Source organism: Dama dama, chromosome 11 (genome assembly GCF_033118175.1).
Source record: "Dama dama isolate Ldn47 chromosome 11, ASM3311817v1, whole genome shotgun sequence".
NCBI lineage: Eukaryota > Metazoa > Chordata > Mammalia > Artiodactyla > Cervidae > Dama > Dama dama.
Genome location: NC_083691.1, coordinates 30,458,784 through 30,483,868, shown reverse-complemented (window position 1 = coordinate 30,483,868; position 25,085 = coordinate 30,458,784). Strand labels below are relative to the sequence as shown.

The following is a 25,085-nucleotide window of genomic DNA, read 5'->3' as shown; positions in this document are numbered from 1 at the left end:
TGTGACATGGCAATGGCAGATGCTCCCTGACCACTAAGAACGTGAAATACTTGAGGACTTTACACGGCTGGGAAGGAAATCATCTTCCTATAGAGTCTGCTTTCCTCCCCATGGAGGTGTCTCCTGGCCTCTGTGGGCAGAAATAGTGACATGTGCCCATGGTTAGGATGAGAGAAGTAAAATTTTAAATGCCTGCAAATTAACAATGTGAATTCTTTTTTTTTTTCTTGGCTGCATCTTGCCTTTTGCAGGATCTTAGTTCCCCCACCAGGGGTTGAACCTGGGTCCCCGCAGTAAAAGTGCCAAGTCCTAACCACTAGAAAGTGAAGGTGTTTGTTGCTCAGTCGTGTTCAACTCTTTGCGACTCCTTGGACTATAGCCTCTGCCCATGGAATTCTCCAGGCAAGAATACTGGAGTAGGTTGCCATTCCTTTCTCCAGGGGATCGTCCCGACCCAGGGATCGAAGAACCCAGGTCTCCCGCTTTACAGGCAGATTCTTTACCACCTGAGCCAGATGGCCTTGGAATTTTCTGGCATTGTGATTTTGAACTGCAGGGGCATCTCTGGGCTCTGCTGTGGCCTCCTCTCCTGGTGAGCGACCCTCGTGTATGCTGAAGACCCAGCCCTGTCTCCCCAGACCTCAGACCTCTGGCTGCCTACCAGTCATCTCTACTTGGGTATCTTCAGGCTGCTGAAACTCGACAGGCCAAACATTCAATGCATCAGCTCCCCCAGCTCGCCCCTGACCTTGGTCTGTGGACCTGCCTGTCTGTGCTTGCACTCGGGAATCCCTTCCCATTCCCTCACTGTCACCCTGTGAGAGCAGGAAGGAAACCTGAACATTATTTGAACCAACTTCCTGTTTTACAGACGAGAAAATCCCGAGGCCCAAGGGAGAGGACGTGACCTGACTGGGGTCATAGGACAGAGTCAGGGGTAGAACCCAGGTCTCTCGGCTCCCAGCTCCTCTCAGCCCCTGAACCCAGGCTTTCTGGTTAGGGTCACTGAGGCCTATCCTGCAGTTCTCCCATCTGAGGGTGGGCATCTCTGCTCCACTTACCCTGACGGGCTCCACACCCTCAGACCAAGCCCAGGGCCCTGGCCTAGAGGTCAGGGCCTGCCATGCCGTCCCACCCTAGCTCACACTTCTCTTTGGGAGGGCCATCTGCTCATCCCCACTGCTCATGGCTTTCTCTGTCCTCAGCTTGTTATTCCAGGCAACCCATCCTTTGCCTGAAACATTTTAAAACATTGTAGAACATTCTTTGCATTCCAGAACATTCCAAGCAACCTGTCCTTTGCCTGGAATGTTCTTCCTCCTTTTTGGTCTGTCCAAGAAGCCTTCACTACTTTGGATTCCCACCTAGCTGTGTCTCTTCTCTGTCGTGTGCGAGCTTCTGGCTTTACATGTATGGTCTCTGACCAAAAAGGTCAAAGAGCTCCTGCGCTCCCCTTGCCCACGTCTTTCTAGACCAGGGCTGGGCCATCGCTCAGTACCAAGCTGCCCCTGTATCCTGCCCCCTCTGTGCTCTCCAGCGATCTGGAGCAGGGACCAAGGCCGAGGATGCCGGTTCTGCAATCCAACGGCCAGGTGCCGGTCACTGTCAGTTGAGAATTTGCCAAGGGTGGCAGCACAAAGACCTCCTCTGGCCCGAAGAAGCCACTGGCCATGCCCCTTCACCCCAGAGCTCGTGCCCCGACCCCTGTGCTCAGTCAGAGAGAACCCAAGCACTGGGGGCGGGAGAGCCAAGCTATCCATGGGACTGGAAGTCACAAAGAGCCTGCCCGTTCCTGCATGGCTGGGGCCAGCGCGGCTGCGCGGGGCTCGCACGCCGGGCAGCTCAGCTCGAAGTGAAAGGACACAACAGATTGGAAAGGAGATGCCGGCCAGTATGCCATCCTGGAACAAAACACAGTCACTCTGGGGTTAGTTGGCAAGTCCAAACACAGCAGTGGGAAGCAAGCAGAGGTCTGTCCTCACACTCTGAGCACAGTCCCGGCTCAGCGTCCGCCCCGGAGAGGCTGCAAGGCAAAATGAGCAGCGGCATTAATCTGCTGATGGGTGAGAGAAACAGGAGCGTTACCCTGGGCCGGCCCCCTCGTCTGCTCTCCCTCACTAAGGCGCTAGAAGGTGGCCCCTGACTTCTTTGCAAGGGTATGAAGCAGACAAAGTAAAAAAAAAAAAAAAAAAAAAAAAAAATCAACATAATGGAAAAAAAAATTAAAAAAAAGATGCTCATGCACCATTAAGACTCATTCAGGTAGAAATAGCCGGGGCAGAGGGTAGGAGGGGAGGGGAGCAAAGGCTGAGAGAGACCGTGTTTAGGACACACCTGGTCTGTGCTCAGAAGGGCTGGCTTAGGCTCAGTGTACAAGTATCGAGACATGCAGTGTGAATGAGGCTTTGGCTACAAGTCAGTTCTCCCTGACTTGGGCTGTTGGACAAGCGGCCCCGCGGGTGCCCCGTGCTCCTCGGTGGGGGGCGGTCTGGTCGATGTGCTGTCCTGGCATTAAGTTCGCTATCACAGCAGTGGTGACGGTGCTGGGGACCTGTGCTGGCCCCGGGGGGCGGTGTGCAGTGGTCCCTTAGAGTGGAGTCTGCAGTCCTCCTAACCTCAGGGAGGGCTTGTGAGCCACTGAGAATGCAGGATCCTCGAGGGTGGGGTGGAATGTCGCCTACTGCTGGCAGAGGTCCCCCACCCCAGGGACCAGCAAAGCTGTGTGGGGTGGGGTGGGGACAGTGGCTGCTCTGAGGCTGTGTGTGAGGGGGCACTGGGAGGAGGAGGGGGAGGAGAGATGGCTACTGGCTCTGTGACAGGGAGTCACGCTTCAGGAACCTGTAAGAGAGGGGAGGAGAAAAGCGACACAAAAGCGTCCTACAAAGGAACAGACCCGACCACAGCTGGAAGGAAGGCAAACCTTTGAATCAGGTCCTTGAAATACAAGCTGCAGGAAGCTAGAACATTTTGGTGGACTTCAAACTCTCTGCCTTCAACAACAATTTTCAGGTCTGTAAACGCTTTCGCTCTGCGCTGCTGGTTCAATTCCTTCAACATTTCTGCAGAACAGAGAAGACAGACAGGGCCAGGTTCCCATTAAGAGTTTTTTTTTTTTTAATTAAATTTTTTTTTTCAAGAAGTAGAGAAATAGGAAAATACTTGATACTGTTTCTTGGCAAGACTGGCTCAAACACTGACAGTCAAAAGAAGTCACAAACAATGCGTAAACAAGCAGCAACTGGGAGGGGTTACGTAACCAAAGGAATAACGACTTTCAAAAGCAAAAAAAAAAAAAAAATCAAACACAAAACAACAACAAAAAAACCCAGAAACTAAAAAAACCAAACCCAGAATTGAAAGGTTGGGAGAAAAGATTCCCATACCGACAACTGGAAACACAGAGAATACATCATCATAGACAACTAAAAACTGGAATTTAACTACGGAACAAGTTCTCCAAATGCCAATGAGTGCCGATGTATCTGATACCAAGTAAAGCATGGCATTGTGATGTAAGATGGGCTGGATATGGTTCAAAGGAATAAAAACCACAAAACCTGCAAAAACAGCATCCCTTACGTTAGATCCTCAAAGCCATGGATAGGGCGAGCTTCTTGGGGAGGGGCCCCCGAGAAAGGAGGGGTGGAGTGGGGGCCTGATGAGCACCTCCCTTTCACACTTCGGGACTGTTGTGGGGGTTCAGGGGTGAGGGTGGGGAAGCAAGCCAGGGACAAGGATAGTCTATACCTCCTCCCACTTCCTGAGTCATCCTCTCAGGACCCCCTCCCCTCACCTGGGGTCAGCGCAGGAGAGCCTGGCTTGCAGCCCCAGGCGGTTCCAAGAAGTGGCCTTCCAGCCTGCACATACCTACCTTTGCCTGGTGTCTTGGCCACCTGGGGCCGGCACAGAGAGTGCCCCGGGTGCTTGGGCTCCGAACGTGGGCATGTCAGAGGCTTCTCCCAGACCCACTTCAAGGCTCAGAGGAGGGAAGGAGGAGAGCCTGACAACTATCCTGCTTAGTTTATATAAACACTCTCACTTGCAAAGTTAAAGCCTTCAGAGGAGCAACACTCCCACCAGCCTTGCCTGGCCTGCCTGCCCCCCGACCCGACCTCCTCCTGGATAGAGCCTACCTTTAGCTTTCCTGGTAGCTGGACATCAGAGGTCCAGATTCTCGGGCTAGAATGACCTAGACTATTCAGCAGCTGAATGGGAGAGGGTGGTCTGCAGGACTGAGCCCCATGCTCTAAGTCCCCCACGGGAACCTGGAGCCCCCTGGGTGGGTCTTTGCAGCACCATGGGTGGTGTTCTGGAATTACTCTCCAGTGGGCCCTGCTCCAGCCTGACCACTCATCTCTGTCCTCCTGGGCCATCATCAACTGCCTGCCAAGATACCTGCCGAGCCCAGCTCCACCTTGACACTTATGTCTGAGGCCAAGGCCCTGTGCTTCCTGAGCTTCTCTTTCTGTGTCTGTAAAATGGGGATGGAGGCTCCCTCTGTTCTATTCCCAGAACTTGGTGAAGATCAGATGCTCACAGTCAGGGATGGGCAAGAGCTTGTGGGCTTTGAGGTCAGCCAGACCCTTCAAGAGGACACACTGGGATCTCACGGGGTGGGTACTGAGGTGCTCGGGCAATGCCAAATCACTGTCCCTCACCAAACCAACATCACGCTGAGCTGGGGTCACCGCAGGGCACCTACAGGGGTGTGTGTGTGTGTGTTGGGGGAGGGAGTTCATTTGCTGGGGACTCTAACGGCTCCCATGGGTGTGCTCCAACCTGGAGCAAGGGAGACCAGCAGGGCGCAAAGCCCCAGGTGGAGGGCAAGGAGGACACCATGGGGTGGATACAGGGGACAGACACAAGGATTGGGGGAGAGACAGAGATGTGATGGGAGGACAGGAGGGGGTTAGATCTCAAAACCTTGTGAGTGAGCTTAATGCTCTGGGCAAAAGGAAGTCAGCAGGGGTTCTGTGCAGTGGGGTGGCCAGGGTGGATCCCAGCGGTATTGGCAGAGGCAGGGTGCAGGGCAGGTTCCTGCTTCTGGGGGGACCTCGGGAAGGGAGAGGGTGATGGATTCAGCTGTGGGGCTAAGGCTGGGGCCGTGGGACCCCTGGGAAGAGTTGGCAGTGGGGACCTGAAGCACACGGCCTCCTGGGGTGGACCCGACTCAGGGAGAGGCTGCAGGGTTGGGCTGGGTTAAGGCTGAACTGCTGTGTTTGCATGGCACATCAGCTCCACAAAGGAGCTCCAGCTGAATTCATTCTCAAACTGTGAGCCAGACGGATGATGTCACCTTTTGGAGTGAAATCCCGTGAGGAGATGGGGGGTGGGGTGGGGGAAGAAAGAGCTCTGGGCTGGAATTTCCGGTTCTTGTTCCAGCTTTGCCACTAATTGGCTGGGTAATCCTTGACAAGTTGCTCCAGCTTTTGGCACTCAGTTCCCCCAGGCACCATGGGCACAAGCTCTGGTGGCCCCAGCGGTCACTGCATTGAGAGACGTTTACAGCCCCAGACGCCTGCTAAGTTAACCGTGCTCAGGCAACGGGGAGAATGCAGGGTTAGCTACACAGAATGCCATGCCTTCTGGGTCCAAAGCATTCTGACTGTTTTGGAAAATTTTCCTTCAAACCAAGTTCCCAGGGATTATTCCATCTGCAGCCTGGGCCCCAGCAGTGATGCCTGCTCCCCAGGGTGGATCTGGGAGGTGCTTGGAGAGCCAGGTCCTTGGAACTGTGGGTGCTTCCTACCCTCGCTTTGCGGAAATCTGGTTTTAATAGCTGGACAAGATTACTCAGTTACAGAAGAAATTTTCAATTTATGAAAGGGCTCACCAGGGGAGTCCTTCTCACAGCAGGGCCCCGAGTGCATTGGATGTATTGATCAGTAGGTACGTGCTTACTGCTGCTGGCTGAGTGCCCGGCTGGAGAGCAGGCATCCGGGGACATGGTGACTGAGGATCCATGGGAGGAAGCCAGCATGGGCTCTGGGCACAAGCTGCCCCCCTGCCTACCCTGACTTGGTAAAGGAAACCCCCTTCATGTCTGAGGGGCTTGGAGGCCCTGTGAGTTCCCGGGGAAGCCTTCAGACCAGCCACACGGTGCCCAGCTTGGGTGGTCTGCAGGCCTCAGGGCAGAGCCTGGCAGGGGGTATATCTTCAAATTGGATTCTGACCACAAGCAGAATAGGCCTTGACTTGTGAAGGAGGACAGGCCTTGACCTCAAAGTTCAAGGCTGGGGGGAAATTGTTTCCTGGTCTTCCTGACTTTGAGTGGGGACCCTGAGCCCTTGCCTTGACCACTCAGGTGGCTCCCCAGTGCCCTCCACCTTGCTCCTCCTTGGGAAACTCCCTCAGCTCAGACCACCCGCCCACCCATTCACTAGGCTTCTCCCTGACGCCTCCCTTCCCCTCCCACCCAGTCCTGCCTCTTTTACCACGTAGAAATCTCTGCACTGACTCACTTCTGGTCCCTTTCACATCAGCGCCCTATCGGAGCTGCCATCCTCTCTTACCTGAGTCCCTGCAACAGCCTCCAAGTCTGTCTGCTCTTTTCTGACCTGTTCCCTCTCCAAGCTCCCTCCACACAGCAGCCTGATGATCAGCCTCTGCTTAAGTAAAATTTTCATGGCTCAGCCGTGGGAGCCAGACCCTCTGTGATGTCTCCCTGCCCCACATCCAGCTCCTCCCCTCCCCGTGAGCCTTTCACTCCCCACCAAAGCCTCACCGCACCCCCAGGCAGGTTCCCCTCCATCCTTCATTCCTCTCTTTGCCTCTCTGCTCAGGTCTTTCTTCCTCCTTGCTTCTTTGGGCTAATCATCATTTTATCTTGCAATACCAGTTAAGGTATTATTTTTGTTCCAGGTCTCATTGCCTCTTTCCCCTATTCCCTCCAGATTTCTTGGCCCTCCACTGTCCTTGGCATCCTGTGCTTACTTCTTTATAGCACACTATGTGTTGTAATTATTTATTTATATGGATGTCTCCTGCACAGGATTGTATCTTGTCTTCAACCCTTAGCACACGCCTGACATATGTATACAGCCAGTGTGCTAGATTGCAAAAATTCTTTGCAGCCCCTCCCATCAAAGGGTAGAGTTATTTGCCCCACCCTTTGAATCTTGACTGGACTTGTGACTTGTTTCAGACCCGAAAACTTGGTTGAAAGGACACTCTGTGAGGGTGAGCCACAGCTTCAAGGGGCCTTGCTTGCTTTTGCTTATTTTTTTGGGAATTCATACCACCACGACCATTCGATCACTCCTGGGCTACTTCTGTTGGAGGATGAGAGAACACGTGCAGCAGAGGTGAGCCCTCGCAGATGAGCCATTTAGATCAGCCAGCCCCTGCCAAGATCAGCTGAGTCTGACCCAGGACACCTGAGCCCAACCCAGACAGTGCTGTGCTTATTGCGCTTAGTCGCTCAGTCATGTCTGACTCTTTGAGACTCCATGGACTGCAGCCTGCCAGGCTCCTCTGTCCATGGGGATTCTCCAGGCAAGAATACCGGAGTGGGTTGCCCTACCCTCCTCCAGGGGATCTTCCCAACCCAGGGATCAAACCCAGGTCTCCCGCATTGCAGGTGAATTCTTTACTGGCTGAGCCACCAGGGAAGTGGTTGTTGTTTTAAGCCACTAAATCTTAGAACTATTTGTTATGCAGCAACACTTAACTGATATTGAAGGCATGAATAGATGATGAACTCAAATGCTCTGAGAACTTCCTTTGTGTCTGTTTCTCCTTTGCTGGTTCAGTTTGAAGTTCATTCTTTCCACTGTTGTTGTAAAATTACCATCCTGACCATTTTTAAGTTCAGCCGTGTTAAATACATTTTATTACTCTACATTATACGTTTAACTCTTATATATTATACATTTTACTGCTGTGCAAGCTTCATCTTGCTAAACTGAAATTCTGTACCCCTTAAACAACAACTTCCTGTTCTCTTCTTTCCACATCTTTCTGTCTCTATAAACTTGACTATTCTAGGTATCTCATATAAATGGAATCGTGCAGTATATGTCTTTGTGACTGACTTATTTCACTTAGCACAGTGTCCTCAGGGCTCATCCCTGTTGTGGCATGTATGCAAATGTCCTTCCTTTCTATGGGAAGAATAGATAGGTTTCTTTTCTTCCTTTTTAATTTTTTTTTTTTTTTTTTTGACTGTGCCTCTTGGCTTGTGGGATCTTAGTTCCCCAACCAGGTATTGAATCATTGTATGTACTGACCACCTTTTGCTTATCCATTCATCTGTCAGTGGACACCTGGGTTGCTTCTTTCTTTGAACTGCTGTGAAAAGTACTGCTATGAGGCTAATTCTTTTTTTTTTTTTGTAAACCAAGCATTTATTTATTTTTAAACTTTAAAAAAATTAATTAATTTAAGGTACCTAGTCACAGACATCTCTAAATTCCTTGTCTCAAGCTTTATTTAACTTGATTAGGGTAACCCAGCTTTATGAATCCAGCAGCCAGTGGCATCAGAAAGAAAGGAGACTGCAGACCCTCAGAAAGTTCTGCCTGGGGCTGGAGGCTTTGCTTGTTTGTGTGTGTGTGTTTTTTTAATGGAGGGAGCTTTATTATTTATTTATTTTATTTATTTGTTGCACTGCATGACTTGTAGGATCTTAGCTCCTTGGCCAAGGATTGAACTCAGGCCCTCCACAGTGAGAGATTGGAGTCCTAGCCACTGGATCACCAGGGAATTCCTTGGATGCTTTGCTTAGAGGAGAGTGAAGCCACAAGCAGAACCAAGACTGGAGATGGAGTTGCAGCCAAACTTCTGCATATTTTTTACCGAACGACACAAGTTATTTGTCAGAGACTAATGGGCTCGTTCCAGCTGGACTGGAAGGGCTGTCTGAGGTGGTAATAAAGAGGAAGAGATGTCAAATATTAAAAGGCAACGAATTTCAGTGGCTTTGCAGCAGAGAAGTCCATTAACTCAGAGCCCCGAGAAAGATTGTGCGACCAAATAATTTTTTTCAGAGCTCAAGTAAGAACCCAGCTAGGTGATAAACGCACCCGATTCCATTGGTCTTTATGACACATATTTGATAAAGGATCTGAAACAATTATAAACTCAGAGCAGTTGTGAAATATACTGAGAAAGCCCAGCAAAGGCTGTGTCACATACACCCAGCGGATAATTTATTCGGGAGCAGGAGCCCGAGGAATGTTGACACCGTGGGGACAAATGGTGGCTTTACACAAACACAGCCTCCTGCTGCTTCTTTCACAGGCAGTCAGGGAGTGGCTGGGCTGCCAAGCGGGACACTGCTCTTTCACTCCCCCCCCCTCCTCCACCGTCACATATACACGTCTCCGCCTTCTCCTTTTACAAAGAAGAACTGGGCTCAGAATCAGTCTTGAGAGCCAGCTGGGCTCCAGCTTCCTGGTAAGATGGAATAAAACCTGTGGGCTGCACGCCCAGCCTGAGTCGGAAGGACAGGCCTTCTCCTGGGAAGTCACACCGCCTTAGCCCCACCATCCCGAGGGCAAACCCTCCCAGGAAACGGGGTTCTCTAGAGAAGGCTTCCTGCCTGACTCAGTGGTTTAGTCAGGTTGTCTGGTTGCCCTAATGGAAATTCCTGCCATTTGCCTGAAAGGGAACAAAAGCCCTAAGAGCAGTCACCACCTCTCAGCAGCCTGCCTTTTCCAAGTTGTCCAGCCCTGGGTGACAGACCTATTTCTCAAGCAGTGATATCTGGCTCCCAAGGTCCTTTCTGTCCCTAGTGCCCCTGCCCCAGGGCTGTGCACCATTGGGTGTTGGTTAAGCATTTGCTGGACAGAATGAAGATAACCTTCCAGTTGGAACATCCTCATGGTCTCCAAGAAGATATAAAAGTCATCAAAATTTTTCTCCTTAAAATTTCTGGAAGCCCTCCTAAAGCTGACAGGGACATCCCCTTCTCTTCCTCTGTCTCTTAGATTCGAGGACTGACCAGAGGCAGCTGCCAGCCTGGCTGTGGGGGAAGCATGACTGGGAGACTTAGGTCAAGCCACAGAATCACCACGACTGCCCTGTGACCTTGAGGAAGGGCTCTTTCCTCATCTAGAGACCCACCTAGGCAAGGAATGCCTTATCCCTCATTGCTAAACTCCTCCCAGTGACTCCCAAAGCCTTCTAGGACCTGTTCTTAGTCTTTGTTTATAGCTTCACTCTCTTTTATTTATGTCCCCACATCCCTCAGCTCTCTCTCTGAGTTCACGCCCACTATGTCCTGTTCCTTCACTTTGGTTGTTTCTTTCTGCCCCTTTGGCCGAGTATCCCCCAACACTTGTTTTCTCAAGGTCTCATCCATCCCTTAAGCCTCAGCTTAAATTCCACTCCTTATGAATTCTAACCCAGTTCTCTGATCACACACCTCTTCAGTGGTCCCATGAGACTTTGTTGGTGACTCAATTGCAGTAGAGATTCCTGGCTGCCTAATTCCAGAGGAATGTCTACCTGTCTGTCTCCTTTCTAAGGTGTGATCTTCTAGAGGGCTTGTTTCTCTGCAGCCCTGATACCCCCTGAACACCTGACACCATGTTTTGCATGAAAAATTCCTTTCTGATTGGAATTCAGGGTGTGTTACAGACCAGATGCAGACACGTTCTGGATGGTAAGAATAGCTTCCCCAAAACATGATCCAAAAGAACCATTTGAAATGTCACACTTCTGTGGAATCAAAGGGAAAGAATGTGAAAACTGAGCCCCTTCTAACTTTAGGAGACACTAGGGTTAATAATAATGGTGATGACCCCACACTTTGTATGGCATCTCTGGCTGCTCAAACATGACTGCATTCACTAGGTCCTCCTCAGGGAAGGGTTTATTTCTTCTGTCAGCTCCTACGGCTCTGAAGAGCCTTAAAGGCCCTCCTGGGAAAGACTGACTAGCCCACCAGCTCTGTTGAGAACAGGTGCAGCCTGGAGCCCTCAGGCAACTCTTCAGAATAGGGGGTTTCACACACAGTGGCCAGAGAGAGGAGGTCCTCTCAATATTCCAGGGTCCCAGCTGCCTGGATGGAAAGATCTGCCCCCATGTGGGCCGATAACTTCACTAACTGCTCTGGCCTATGACCTGGGGGTAAGAGTCAAAGGGAATGGCATTTTGTTTGGGGAGGGATGAAGGAGGGTGGGATGGGGAGCAGAGTGTTAGAATCTCAGCACCAGCTTGAGGAGCCTTGCTAGAAGGCTGCAGAAGTGGGGGCAGAGATTTGGCTGAGCAGGGAAGGTCACTGGGCAAGCCCTGAGGCTGCAGGTTGGAGGAAGGTGCCTGGTTAGGTTGACACTGGCACCTGTTAGTCCTTCCTGCCCCGCTAAAGAAGGTTCTACCTGGCTCCTTCCCCTGCTTCGAGGAAGCTAAGGGGGCGATGGGAATACTCTGAGCAGGAGAGGATGAAAAGGTCATGGAAGGAGGGAGGAGTCAGAGAGATCTTGGATGGAGGCCAGGGCTTAGGAGAGTTGGGTGAGAAACGAGGTCAAGAGCAGAGTGCAGAGAGTTTGGCCAGGAGCTGGAGTGGGGAGGGCCGATATGCAGTGAATTAAGATCCAGGTGAGTCAAGTCAGGATGCTGAAAGCGGGGTTCCCAAGGGCCTGGTGGGAGCCCAAGGCAGATGATCTGGGAGCAGCCAGGGGTCAGGGGTTTTGGAGGGAAGGTGGCCCCCTCAAGGAGCTAAAACTTGGTTAGAATTCCCTTAGGGAGGTGGGCATTGGGAGGAGCCTTGGTCCTCAGGACTAGGGGAGGACAAGACTGGGTCTGGCAGCAGGGACACAGTTGAAACAGTCTGGGACTGGGGAGAGGGAGCACTTTCCTCTCTCTGTGCTCTCATGGTGCTCTGTGCCCCTGTGAACTGGGTTCTGCCTATAGTGTATTTAGAGATGGCTTCTTTTCCATCAGAGAGTAGATTCCTGGAAGGTGGGGGTGGCTCTCAGCTACAGAAACTAGAGTCAAGAGGCCAGGACAGATAGTTGGGCCCAAGTGAGAGAACCAAGTTCAGCACCTTGGAGAGCTCCAAGTGCCCCCCCCCCCCCCCCCCCCGCCCCGGGGCCGGGCAATAATGGGCAGGACTTTAGATTAAGTTAGGGGCACCCTGGAGCAGGAGACTGGTTCCACAGTTGAGTGAGGCTGAGACATGGATGTTCCTTTTGGAGGCAGACTCTGGAACTTCAGATACCTTGTGTCTGTTTGGCCCACTTAATTATCCATTAAACAGGCGTCGTTTGTCTCCTGTGGCTGGTCACTCGGTGGTGTCCTCAGGACACATGTGAATGCACATGTTTGCAGATCTGGGGAGCTCACTGTAACAGGGGACACACCTAATAACTGTGATGCTGGGTGAGAAGGTTTAGAGGGGCAAGCACTGGGCAGGGGGCACATGGGAGGGGGCTGACTCTGCTCTGTGGAGAGCAGAGAGGCTTCCATGGGGCTGGTGATGGTGAGGGAGCTGACCAGGTGGGCTGCAGGGGCAAGGCGTGAACCACAGGGCTATGTATGTGTGTGTTTCAGTGTGTTAAGTACGTGGGCATGAACGTATGGTGTGTGTGAGCATATGATGTGTGTATGAGCATGCCTGTATGTGTATGAGCATATGTGTGTGTGTGAATGTGTATGTTTGAGTATGCAGTGTGAGAAGCGGGCTGTGAAAGAAACAAAGCCTCCGTAGGTCTTTATCCCAGAGAAGTCTGGATGCCATGGGTGGGTTTTACGAGAGAATGAGAGAATCAGTCTTGTCTCCTACACTTAAAAAGGCTGCTCAGAATCAACCATGAAGGGTCTCGCCCCTCACCTTTGGGCCCACCTACTTCACACTGTGCCCTCCCCCGTCACTCCTGGCCTTTTGCCCACCAGCAGCCTTTCCCTTCTTCCTGATAGCCACTCCGCTCTTCCAACACTTTCTGATGCCCTTCCCCCGAATTTCCTCAGGCACATAGTCAACCAGCCGAAGCACATTTGTCAGGTACCTTCAAGGTGCAGGGCACTAGGCTGAGAGCCAGGGTCGGGGTGGGAGCTGCAGTAGCTGAGTGGGAGAGGCAGAAGCTGAGCCAGACTATCCTTGTCTTGGGGGAGAGTGCGGCTCAGTGAGGACACAAGCCACCCATCGTGAGGAGCTGGAGAAGAGCTACATACACACCCAGCCGTGATGCTGAAGGCTCACTGAGGACGGAGAGATGGGCGGCCCGGGGATGACCAGACAGAGCAGGGGGTGCTGGGTGATGGTCAGCTATGTCATTGTGGAGAACCAAAGACACACGAGGAGGGGTATTACTCTTAACCTACTAGCTCACAGTCTAACACACATTTACTGAGGATCTACTATGTTCCAGGCCCTGGACTATGAAGATGAAACCAGTTTCCATTACCAAGGAGCTCACAGTCTGATGGGGGATGGAGACGCTGCAGTGGACATACATCAGTTTGGTTGCTTGGCATCGGAACCTCCTTTCTACTGGGGAGAGCCCCGCCCTGGGTGGGGAACTGGACCTTGTCCTCGTCAGAGTGGAGTGGAGGTGGCTCCCTGGCAGCCGGCACGTCGCTATGAGTCCTGGGCTCAGCCGGCCTGAGGCTTGTGCCCTGGACTTGACGGTTCCAGCGAGGAGCGTAGAGCCAGCCAGCGATGACTATAGTCGTGGCGGTGACTCGGCTGGTGAGTCAGTGGCACTCGAGCACCGGGGGTAGGCGAGATGGTGCCAGCGCAGAGTTCCAAGCGGAGTGGCCTTTGGGGGATGGGACGACTGCTCAGCCTCGACTTAATCCCTGCTCGCTGAACTCCATCAGAGCTGCAGTCTGTGGCTGGAGTCCCAGGACCCCGGGTGGGACAGACATGAACGCACCCGTGTTACACTGTTTGGTGAATGCTCCTTCCGTTGAGCTCCCCGGGGTGTGTGGGGAGCATGGGGTACCAGGGGGGAGGGCGTCTGTCTGTGCAGAGGCCCGGAGCCCTGTATTAGCTCACAGTAGGGGCAGCTTGCAGTCGAGTAGTGCTGGGGCGGGGGTTGGGGACAGGCAGGATGAAGGCTGGAGCGCAGCCGCAGTTCCCATGATGGGCTTAATAAACAGTGCTTAGAACCTGAAGACTGTGGGCCTGGAAGGGAAATTTCAAAAAGTGACCCCGGTCACCTGGGGCACAGAGGGTTGAGACGGAAGGGGACAAATGACTGGAGACCCTGCCCTGAGCTGTGCTGCTGTGGGTACGTGAGTGGAGGGTGAGACCTGGCCTAGAGCCTGGAGGATGATGGAGAGGCCCTGAGGTCTGCAGGGGAAGCAGAATCACAAGGCTTGGAGAGTCTATGGAGGGCTGGGGCCCAGGAGAGGATTTCTGAGCACAGTCCCTGCCTTCGGTGCTCTAGGGTCCCCTACCTCCGGGCGAGGCCTGAGACATGACATTCAGAAACCAGGTGCTGGCTGCTGCTTCTGTTCCTTCTGCATTGTTCGACCAACCCCTCAAACAGTGGTCCCCAGGCCTTGCCTCTGGGACTCCAAGGACAGAGACCCTCTTCTGATGAGGAGCCACCAGCCTGTGCTCTCTTCTGGGCTCTGTTACCATTTTACAGCTTTCTAATTTACCATTCATTATTTTAGGGGCAAACTGTCAGCTTTCTGAATACACGTGAGAACCTAGAGCGGGGCCATGGCAGAGAATTTGAATAAAAAAATGTCAATACTGAGCATGCCCCCAGATAGATATGAACTTAGAGCTCAACTAAGGCACCCTCTGGGGAGATGATGGCAGTGGCCACCACACCCTCCAACACAGCCCAGCCTCCAGCAAAGAAGATGCGACTCCAGGTGCCAGGTCTGAAAAATACACCACCACTCACACCAGATTTCCTCATCTGGGGCAAAAGTGAGGAGTGCGGCTGACCCTCCATTCCTGGCCAGTGGGCAGCCCAGGGCAGAAGCGCCTACAGGGATTCCTGCTTCCCTCCTTCACCACTCTGGACTCTCAGCGGGGCCTCGCCTCTTCATCTTGACTGGCCACCATGACGGCCCCATCCTCTTTTATCCAGAGACCCCGCTGACCTGCCTTCCACCAGGCTCCAGGGAAGCCTGGGTGAGAGAGCTGTTAGTGTGGTGAGCAAAGGGGCTGGGTGGGGGAGAGGTGAGTGAGGGGGCCCCAGAACTTCTGTGCTCAACACCGCAGACCCCAGGGGAGGGCATGATTTGCAAACAGAAGAGTCGACCCAAGGGAGGAAATGAGATCTCAAATAAGGAATGTAGAGCCCAACAACCAGACAACAGTCCCAAGGCCTACATTATCATGTGTGGGGACATCCCAGAGAACCTCACTCGGCTGTAGGCTCCCTGGCGGCGATTCCTCAGGAAGGTCCAGCCAGCTTGGGCTTTGGGATAGTCAGCCACCTGCCCGAGGAAGGGACAGGATGGCACAGAGAAGTGGTGGGAGGAGGTACTGGGGAGGACGGGGCACCAGTCAGGAGAAAGGGATGCATAGCCCTCCCTCACATGCTTTAGCAAAGGCCAGTATTTCTCAAGAATTCTGAGAGCCACGGTCCCAGCAAATAAATCAATAGTTTAAAAGGATTTGTGAGAATTAGTGAACCGGAGCTGGGAGCACAATCAGTTCAGTTACCCAGGTAAAGAAGGAAATGAAATGGAAACCCCAGATGCCAGGGGCTAATGGCAGCTCAGAGCTCTGTAAATCACATCACAGGAGAAGAGAATTCACAGCCATGGAGGACTTGGGGCGAGGAGGCAGGGGAGGAGTAAGTGCGCACGCACGTGTGTGTGTGTGTGTGTGTGTGTGTGTTGTAGGAGGATGGGGACCCCTCTCTGCCCCAAGTGTGTCCTGTACAATTTTGTTGCAGGGGTGTCCCTCTGTGGCCATCTGCCCCTGGGTCTACATCTGTGCTCACCTGTCCTGAGGGCCTGGCCAGGGTCAGGTCTGGTTCAACACCTCAACCCTGTCATCTCAGGGGAGGGGAAAGCCATAGTTCAGTTTCTCCTATTGCAAATGGTCTTTAATTGACACCGTCATTCTAGGAAAACTAGGAAATAAACCTAAAAGAAGAAAGTGGGCCAGTGCCATCCAGGTGAGGAAGTACCAGCTGCAGACCCAGAGGGTCAGGTCTGCCTTAGGGTGCCGAGCTAGCCCAGGTGTCACACCTGGGAGACATCAGGGCCACTGGGGAGGAGAGAGCTCCCGGTCCTGCCTCAGGTGGGCCCACTCTTGGCGCCCTGTCTGCCAGCCATGTGTCCTGCACACCTTTCCCTCACACTGGCCGGCGGGGTCCCGGGTGCTCCCCAGCCCATAGGGTCCCCAGAAGGGTCTCCAGGTGGGCCCTCCTGACACCCCCTTTGACCCCACTTCCCTCTTGCTAGCTCAGGCTTCTCCCTTGCCAGTCCCTCCCTCTTCTGGTATTGATCTCCGCCCACTGAAATTTGTCTCTGGTTAGATTGTGAGCTCTGGTGGGGTAGAGATGCCGCCTTTCATTCCCTGACTTCCCAGGGCCTGGAGTAGCCTCTGGAACCCACAGGACCACTTCCTGGGGCTGCTCCAGGCCTGATGGCGAAGACCTTATTGCAGGAAAGACAGGCCTGTCTGGGCACTCATGCGGGCTATGCCCCTTGACCTCCTGGGTGGATTTCCCTAACACGGGACCGTTTGCACTTCTCTCATTGTCTCAACAGAGATGCCAACTTTATTTTTTTGTCAGGGTATTTTGTTTTATTTATTTATTTTTAAAATTTATTTATTTTAATTGGAGGCTAATTACTTTACAATGTTGTAGTGGTTTTTTGCCATACATTGACATGAATCAGCCATGGGTGTACATGTGTTCCCCATCCTGAACCTCCCTCCCACCTCCCTCCCCATCCCATCCCTCTGGGTCATCCCAGTGCACCAGCCCTGAGCACCCTGTCTCATGCATCCAACATGGACTGGCGATCTGTTTCACATATGATAATATACATGTTTTAACGCTATTCTCTCAAATCATCCCACCCTCACCTTCTCCCACAGAGTCCAAAAGACTGTTCTATATATCTGTGTCTGTTTTTTCTGTCTTGCATATAGGGTTATCGTTACCATCTTTCTAAAGTCCATATATATGCGTTAGTATACTGTATTGGTGTTTTTCGTTCTGACTTACTTCACTCTGTATAATAGGCTCTAGTTTCATCCACCTCACTAGAACTGATTATTCAAATGTATTTTTTTAATGGCTGAGTAATATTCCATTGTGTGTATGTACCACAGCTTTCTTATCCATTCGTCTGCCGATGGACGTCTAGGTTGCTTCCATGTCCTGACTATTTATTATAAACAGTGCTGTGATGAACATTGGGGTTCTTGTGTCTCTTTCAATTCTGGTTTCCTTGGTGTGTATGCCCAGCAGTGGGATTTGCTGGGTCATATGGGAGCTGCTGACTTTAATGATACCCTTCTCTGCCCAGTCACTTCCCCACAGGTATTTAGCCTGACAGTCTATTTTTCTTGAGAAGTGGAACCTATTAGACTCTATAATAAAGCCAGAGTACTGTTTTTATAAACTTTTATTGGAAGTAATTACCCAAGAGGAGGGCTTCCCTGGTGGCTCAGTGGTAAAGAATTTGCCTGCCAATGTAGGAGATGTGGGTTGGATCCCTGGGTTGGAAAGATGCCCTGGAGAAGAAAGTGGCAACCTACTCCAGTATTCTTGCCCGGGAAATCCCATGGACAGAGGTGCCTGGTGGGCTACAATCCATGGGGTTGCAAAATAGTTGGACGTGACTTAGCGACTAAACAACCATAGCCCAAGAGAAGCCGTCCTGCTCTGGATGGGGCCGGGCCTGTGTCTGGACTACAGCCCTGGGTTCTGCTGTCCCCCTGCTCTGGGTGGGCTGGACGCCAGGGGTGGGCATGCTGGGCATCTGCCACTGTGCTCAGAGGCTGACAAGGGGTGGGCACGTGGGGCAGCTCCACCCCCTGCATGGCTCAAAGGTTGAGAAGCCCAGCCCCAGCCCAGTCTCCCCTAGAGGCCAAGTCCAGGAGAAGTCAGCCTACAGGAATGGAGTGTCACTGTGTGCAGGTGGGGAGGAGACCAAGGGGACCCCACCATCCTACTTTCTGCCCTCACAAGCCTTCCTGCCATGAGGTGCCACTGTACACTCACTGGGGGGGATGAAGGCTGTGACAGGACATGAAGGGCATGGTATGGATGTGGAGGGACAGCTCCCAGCCCTCTCTGCACAGGCCAGCCCTTCCCTTCATCTGGGATGTGCTCCCCTTCATCCTGCAGGACTCGTCTACCTGTCCCATGAGACCAGGTTCAAATTCCACCTCCTATCCCACTGCACCAGGCTCACCACAGAGCCAAGGTTATTTCCTCATCTCTTAGCCCTTTGGACTGAGTGTCCACAGACAGGACCCCGGTGTGGGGAGTCAGGAGGGGCAGGGAGAGTGTTTGCTGATGGAGTGAATGGCTTTGACCAAAAGTGGAAGGAAAGAAAGGAGAATCCTCTGGAATTCAAAGATATTGAGACTCTGCAGCCTGGCCATGTGGAGGGTTCCTGACCTGGAGGTCTCCCCAACTGTGACACCAAGTTTGATGGACAGTCCTCCTTGGCTCCAGCCACAGTCTCCAGTCTGGGCCCAGGGATGATGCTGGGCCTGCCCTGGGAGCCACCTTAGCCACCTGTGGGTCTGGAGCTTCTATGACTTTCCTGTGATGGTCTGAGCCAGCTCCCTCTTGGGGTGAGTGTTGCCTTGGGTGGATGAAGGTGAGAGGGACTCCATGGAATAAGAAGGTCTGGGTGGGTAGCTACAGCTCCAACCCCAGGAGGAAGCATCCAGGCTCCTGGGGCAGCCTGGGAGGAAGGCTTTCCCCAGCACAGCTGACCTGGACTTGGGAAGGTCTGCAAGTCCAAGCACAGAGTTCCCTGAGGCCCCGGGAGTGACCTCACATGTCCAGGAGAGGAGTGAGCTGGCTGCCACCAGAAGCTTCTCTCTCAGCTCCCACCTGCTTCCTGGAAGCTCTGAAACCAACCCTTCCCTCCTTCCTCAGCCTCTGCAGGTCAAGGTATGGCCATGTCTGTCCCCTGTGAGCAAGACCTACGTTGTCCACCCTGAGCAGCGTCTGCTAACATGGAATGTCTACATAGCAGGAGGAGACAGGAGATTCTGTCTCTCTGTTAGGTGCTGGGGAGGAGAATGCAATGGTCTTTGATCACTGCTCAGAAAAGCTCTCACTGCTCAGAAGAGCTCTCAAAAGCAGAGCCTGGATCTGACTTGTCTCTGTACCCCCATACCTGGCATAGTTCCTGGCCTGGAGCAGGTTTCAGATAAACGTTTGAATGAGTGATGGCAGGAATGAATGAATGGTTGCTGGATTGGAGAAGGTGTCATGGAACAGGAGGCACTGAGTGGGTCTTGAATGGATAGGATTTGAGCCAACCAATCCTGAGAGTCCTTCCGTGGAGGAAGGCCTGCCCCCAGAGTGTGTGCATGACACAAGCAAAGGCAGAAAATCACGTGGAGGGAGCAAAGACTCTATGGAGGCAGTGGGCCAGGTGGACAGGAGAATGAGAAGCTACAGAACCCCAGGAACAACCATCCTGAGTACAGTTGGCGTTGCCAGATTGCCAGCATTCTCCTTCGCCAGGGAGCACCCACCAGGGAAAGAAAAACCCTGCCATCCCCAGCACTTGGCTCTCTCCCAGCCTGGAGAGAGGAACAGAGGGAGGCCAGCTGGGCTGCACGGGCTTGCTCGGGAACACACTGTCTCCCTTGCAAGCACCCAGTCCCTAGGTGTCTGGGCAGTGATGGGACCACCAGGCTGGAAGTCATCTCTAAGAACAAAGGACTTCAGCCAGAAGAGACCCACGCCCACCTGGAGCACTCGCTACTCCTAGGGGCTGATCAGAGGCCCAGGTGGAGTCCAGGGTGACCTGGGTGGTGGGGCCAGGAGGAGCAGCCCACTCCCCAGATGGTCTGCTTTTGCAGTGATGACATTGCACCAAGATGGTGATGAAGGCCATGGAGACCTTTTACTGAGAGCTCGTGTGTGCTGACATGGCCCTTCACACACTTCACTGCTCTTGAGTGTCTTGAATGTCTTACACGAGGTGAGTGCCCAGTGTCTCCAACTGGAGGCTGAGACTGGTTTGATCTGACCTGGGGCTGCCCTGCCTAAGACATCAGTTCTCAAACTTGTTTTGTGCCTCAAACTCATCCAGAAGCTTAAAAAAATACTGATTCTCTGGGCCCCAACCCCAGAGTTTCTATTGAGTAGTATGGGGGTGGGATGGGTAGTGATCTAGGCACTAGGATTTTAAGCTGCTCCCCAGGAAATTGTAACGAGCAACAAAGTTTGAGAATATGTGGTCTCCAGCCCCAGTGCTGTTGTTGTTTCTGGCTTTTTGTTCTCATTCCTGAAATGTCCAGATCTGTGCTCAGAGCTCAAAGAAATTCAGTGAAAAAAAATATATAATTAAGGAACGACAGTTCTAAGAGCCAGCAATTTATGCAAATGAATGCAAGTAAACACACACTTCCATACATATGTTTATGCAAATATTCTCGTGGTCCTTGCAAATCACTCACCCGCCTGCAAGCAGCTGCCTGTGATTTCTAAGTGAGAACCCATGCAGGGTGCTCCTGTTAATAACAGGTGGTATCACGACCTCCCAGAAGATATATCTCTATTAGCAAACTCATCCCAGAAGTCCCCCAAGGAACCCCTCCCGAGCCCAGCTCTATGCACCAAAACCCCCTCCCCTCCTTACTCAGACCTCAGGGTTCCCTTAAGGCCACAGACCAGAAGGGACCAGGAACAGCTGGTGGGTGGGAACTTCAAGGCCACCAGGGCTGTGGGCAGAGAGACTGGGGGCCCAAGAGCGACTGGAGAACAGCCAAGGGCCTGGCCGGTCTAGGGGGCCTGTGCCAGCCTAGGAGGGCTGGCTTGTGACTGGGCACTCAGCCCGGCCCTGTGTGTGTGCTGTTTGCCAGACTAGGTCCCACAGCTCATTCACATAAGCCCAGTGGGAGACGCTGAACTTCAGAAGACAACTTGCTGGGTCAAGATGAGAGACTGGCATCCCCACTCACCTCCCCTCAATGAATGCTAACTGCCCCCAGCACCGGTTCGCAGCCCCTTCTCCCAGGACTTGTCAGATTGTCATGGCCTCTGTAACTTCAGTCTCCTTGCTCTGCTGCCTCAAGGGTGAGCTGGTTCTACAGCCCGCTGGCTGCTGGCTCTGTTCCCTGAGAAGGACTGAGAGAGACTGAAACCTCAGTGCTTCCTTCCTGAAAGCTCAGCACTCACCAGGGTGCCCTCCCCTAGCTGGGCACGCTTCCCCAGTGGCTGCCTGGGGTGCAGGGAGTTTCTCAAGGGGGCCTGGGATGTGAGCCTGAAGATCCATCTGAGAACTGGGCCCTTGGCATCTCAGCTCAGCCTGCTGTCACAACCCCAGAAAGATCATGTTTCTCTCGCTGTTGAATCTAGAGAGTGGGAGGCTCTGGGGAGCCAGAATGTGAGCCCTGTGAGGGCAGACATCTTCTGTGGTTATTCATGGCAGGTGTTCACTACATTTTTGTTGGCTGAGGGAACAAATGAGCCTTTCCCCTACAACACCCATGCATGACACGACCTTCCCAGCTGTCCTATGACATGTGTACTATCTGGGATGGGGCAGCTGTGACCTGTCCCCCAGAGGGTGCTCACCTCTGGGAGGGCCGCTGTAGACTGTATTCCTTGTGGACCTAGTGTACGGATCAGGTCAGGAAAACTCTCCTGAGTTGAAAGGCTCTCATTTTGGGTGGTGCTGGTGGCGGGGAGGGAGCAGAGCGGTATCAATTCTTTTAGGCCATGATGGAAACTCGAGGACTGGGGCCCCAGGTGGGCTGTTGTCTAGTTGCTAAGTCATGTCTGACTCTTTTGTGATCCTGCCAGGCTCTTCTGTCCATGGGATTTCCCAGGCAAGAATACCAGAGTGGGTTGCCATTTCCTTTTCCGGGGCATCTTCCCAACCCAGAGATTGAAACTGCATCTCCTGCATTGGCAGGTGGATTCTTTACCAGTAAGCCATCTGGGAAGCCCTGCCAGAAGTCAATTCAGATGTGATTTTTGTCTTAACAAAGAGCTCTTAGAACAGCCTCCCCAGCAAGTACAAAAATCTCTGAGCCCTTGGTGACAACCCACCCAGCCAAGCCCTCACATGCCCCAGGAGTCCAGTCCAGTGATGAGAAGTCAGCCACGAGGTGCTGGGAGAGAGCACACAGCCCTCCTCTCTGTCTTCCCTCCACTTGCTGCCCTCGGGGGGCACTCTTAGTTCTAGTTGGCCCAACTCTCTAAGAGGAAAAAGAGCTTTCATCTAGGAAAATCTTGGCTAGAGTACCAGCTGTATTCACCTCAGCTAAGCTACCAGCCTCCCCAGAGTGGCTGCCGGGCACTGAGAGAGCCAACCACCCCCACTCCCTGCCCACATCCTGAGAGCACTATCTCCCTGCCGCCTGCCTCACTCTTGCTGGCTTGAACTGAGCTTCTAAAGGGCTATTCTATTCTTTAATTATTTCAGGCTAACCCTTCACCTCCTCAGTGAGATTCCCTGTGGCTCCAGTCCCTCAGTGACTGTGTGATAAGGGACAAAGGAGATAAAGCCATCACCTTTGGAGGAAGGGGGGAGAGATTAGCCTGGGAGCCTCCATGGTTGGTTGACTATGGACCTGGTCGATGAGTCTGGGTCTATTCCAGGGCAGGCTGTTGTCTATAAGGGCCAGTCTTCACCCACATGCTGACCCTAGGGCAGGCCATCAATGGCTCCCCTCCTCTTTGTTGAAAACTGGCTGCATTGGTTAGAGGTGAAGGGAGGGCAAACAGCATAAATTTCTGTGCTCAACCTGATCCACCAAGCTGACACCAAATTAAACCAAGACTGCTGGAAAGCATCCATTCCCTTCTCTCAGCTCTGGGTACATATGTGCTGTGGGATCATCTCACTCAGCACCCAGGGGCTCAGAGTGGGTCACCCAGAACTTATAGTTGAGATGGTAGAGCTAGTCCAGAGCCCAGGATATAGAACAAACTTAGAATTCACATGTAGAACCCAGAGCTTAAAATTTAGAACCTCAAGCCCCAGTCAGAGCCCAGTGTTTGACACAGAGGCTAGATTTCTGATTTAAAAATTTAGGAAGTTTAGGACTTGCCTGGTGGCTCAGTGGTAAAGAATCCACCTGCCAGTGAAGGAGACACAGGTTCAATCCCTGATCCAGGAAGATCCCACATGCCACATAGTGACTAAGTCCATGTTTTTTTTTTTTTTTTTTTAAAAAAAACCAACACAAAACCCCCTGAAGTTCAGACAACCGGACCCAGTTCTGAGAACCTGCCCAGCACTAGAAAGAACTAGTGCTAGAAAGCTCCCTTCGCTGCCTCCAGCCTTCCGATTGGCACCTGACAGTGTGTGGAGTATTAATTATGGTCAGAGCCTTTCAATGAGCAATAAAAAGCCTTTTAAACCATTCAGAGGGGAGGTGATTAACTCTATTAAGTGACATTATGGATCTTCCTATCTGTTGCTTTCATAAACATAGTTGTAGGCAGAATGTTTTATTATAGGCATAAAAATGTCCCACATTACAATGCATAAGCACATATTGATGTTATATTTCTTTATAGTGCTGCACGCCCCAGTCCCCAACCACTCCGTAAAGAAACTACACGTCTTAATAATTTATGTTCCAAGTTTTAACCAGGATTATCAATGGCAGCTTTTGAGCTTTCTCTTTTGGCAACACAATAGATCATAGTAAAAATGCACCGACAAGCGATGTGTCCGTTTGATTTTTTCCACCTGAATCAGCAGCCCAAACTCCAGACACAGCAGTTTAGGGCAAGCAGCACACTGAAGAATTTAAGTCTAAGCATTTAATCTGTTCTTTCCATAAATTTCTGCTGCTTGTGCTTTATAATGATTCTACCAGAGGAAGTTTATTTATATCGCAGATTTTCAGCATCAGCACATTGAGAACACAACGGCGATCGCTCAGTCAATAGCTTACAGCCATGTATAATATCACTCCGGAAATCAAAAGCCCATTTGAGGAAAAGAAGGCTCAGATTAAAGTCACTTTAAGACATCAATAACTTGGAACTGGCTGAAGAGAAGTTATAAATATCCAGCCTGAGCATATGCAAATAAGCGTTTGCAGACGCGCCACCGCCCGGCGCGCCGGGAACCTCCCGCGGTCCCTCCCTCGGTCCCTCCCTCCCCGCGGGCACGTGCGGGGGCGGGTCCCTATACGTCACCGGGGGCGGGGCCTCCCGTCTCCCGGGACCGCGCACCCAATCCCGCGCCGAAGGGACTTGCTAGGTTTGGGTGCTGTGATGAGCTTTAAGGCTGGCGAGTAGTCGGAACCCAACCCTAAAACCCAACCTACGGAACAAACTAGTGCCTTTCTGGGTTGTTTATCAGGTGTCAGGTGCTGGGCCAGGGGCACTTAACATTCGCTGCCCCAGCCGTCTTTCTGCTGCTTAGTCACTTCAGTCGTGTCCGTCCCTCTGCTACCCCATGGACTGTAGCCTATCAGGCTTCTCCGTACATGGGATTTTCCAGGCAAGAGGACTGGAGTGGGTTGCCATTTCCATCTTTCTGACTCCTTGTCATATATGCCCAATGGCCAACCCTGAACCGTGCCTTCCGGTTGGGAGGTTAAGAGGATGCAGCCATACATTGAAAAGGCCCCAAGGTGCAGTGTTTTCTGCTGTCCCACTGAGATCCACAGATTACATTACCTCTCTTTTATTCTCCTGCCAACTTTATGATCTAAGGTCCCCATTTCACATATGAGGAAAATGAGGCTCAGAGAGAATCAATCCCTAGCCACAGAGTGTCAGAGCAAGATTTGAATCAAGCTGTTTAATTCGAAGCCTTGCTTTTATAATTTTCAGTTGCTATAGTTCGCTGCTTCCTACCCGCCCCCATTACCTTCTTCAGGGCAGGGCAGTGTTGTCCCAGGGGCCTAGAGAGATTTAGGGGTCATTTGTTGAGGCTCAGGGTCCAAGAAACACCATAAACGGTCACAATGTAGACAGAGAAAGGAGGATGTGGGCGTGGGGCTGGGTAGGGCTGTCTGGAGAGGCAAGCTGGAGGGCTGAGTG

General features: G+C 52.2%; 1 protein-coding gene across 3 annotated transcripts in view; it reads right to left on the bottom strand.

The window, feature by feature from the left end:
- The window catches only part of KLHL29 (kelch like family member 29), a 330,305-nt gene that overhangs the window by 23,708 nt on the left and 281,512 nt on the right, over positions 1-25,085 (bottom strand). For all 3 annotated transcript variants that reach the window (XM_061154885.1, XM_061154887.1, XM_061154886.1), the window contains exon 6: positions 2,921-3,059. In XM_061154885.1, the coding sequence (XP_061010868.1) occupies positions 2,921-3,059 (139 nt within the window). The remainder of the gene's footprint in view (positions 1-2,920; positions 3,060-25,085) is intronic.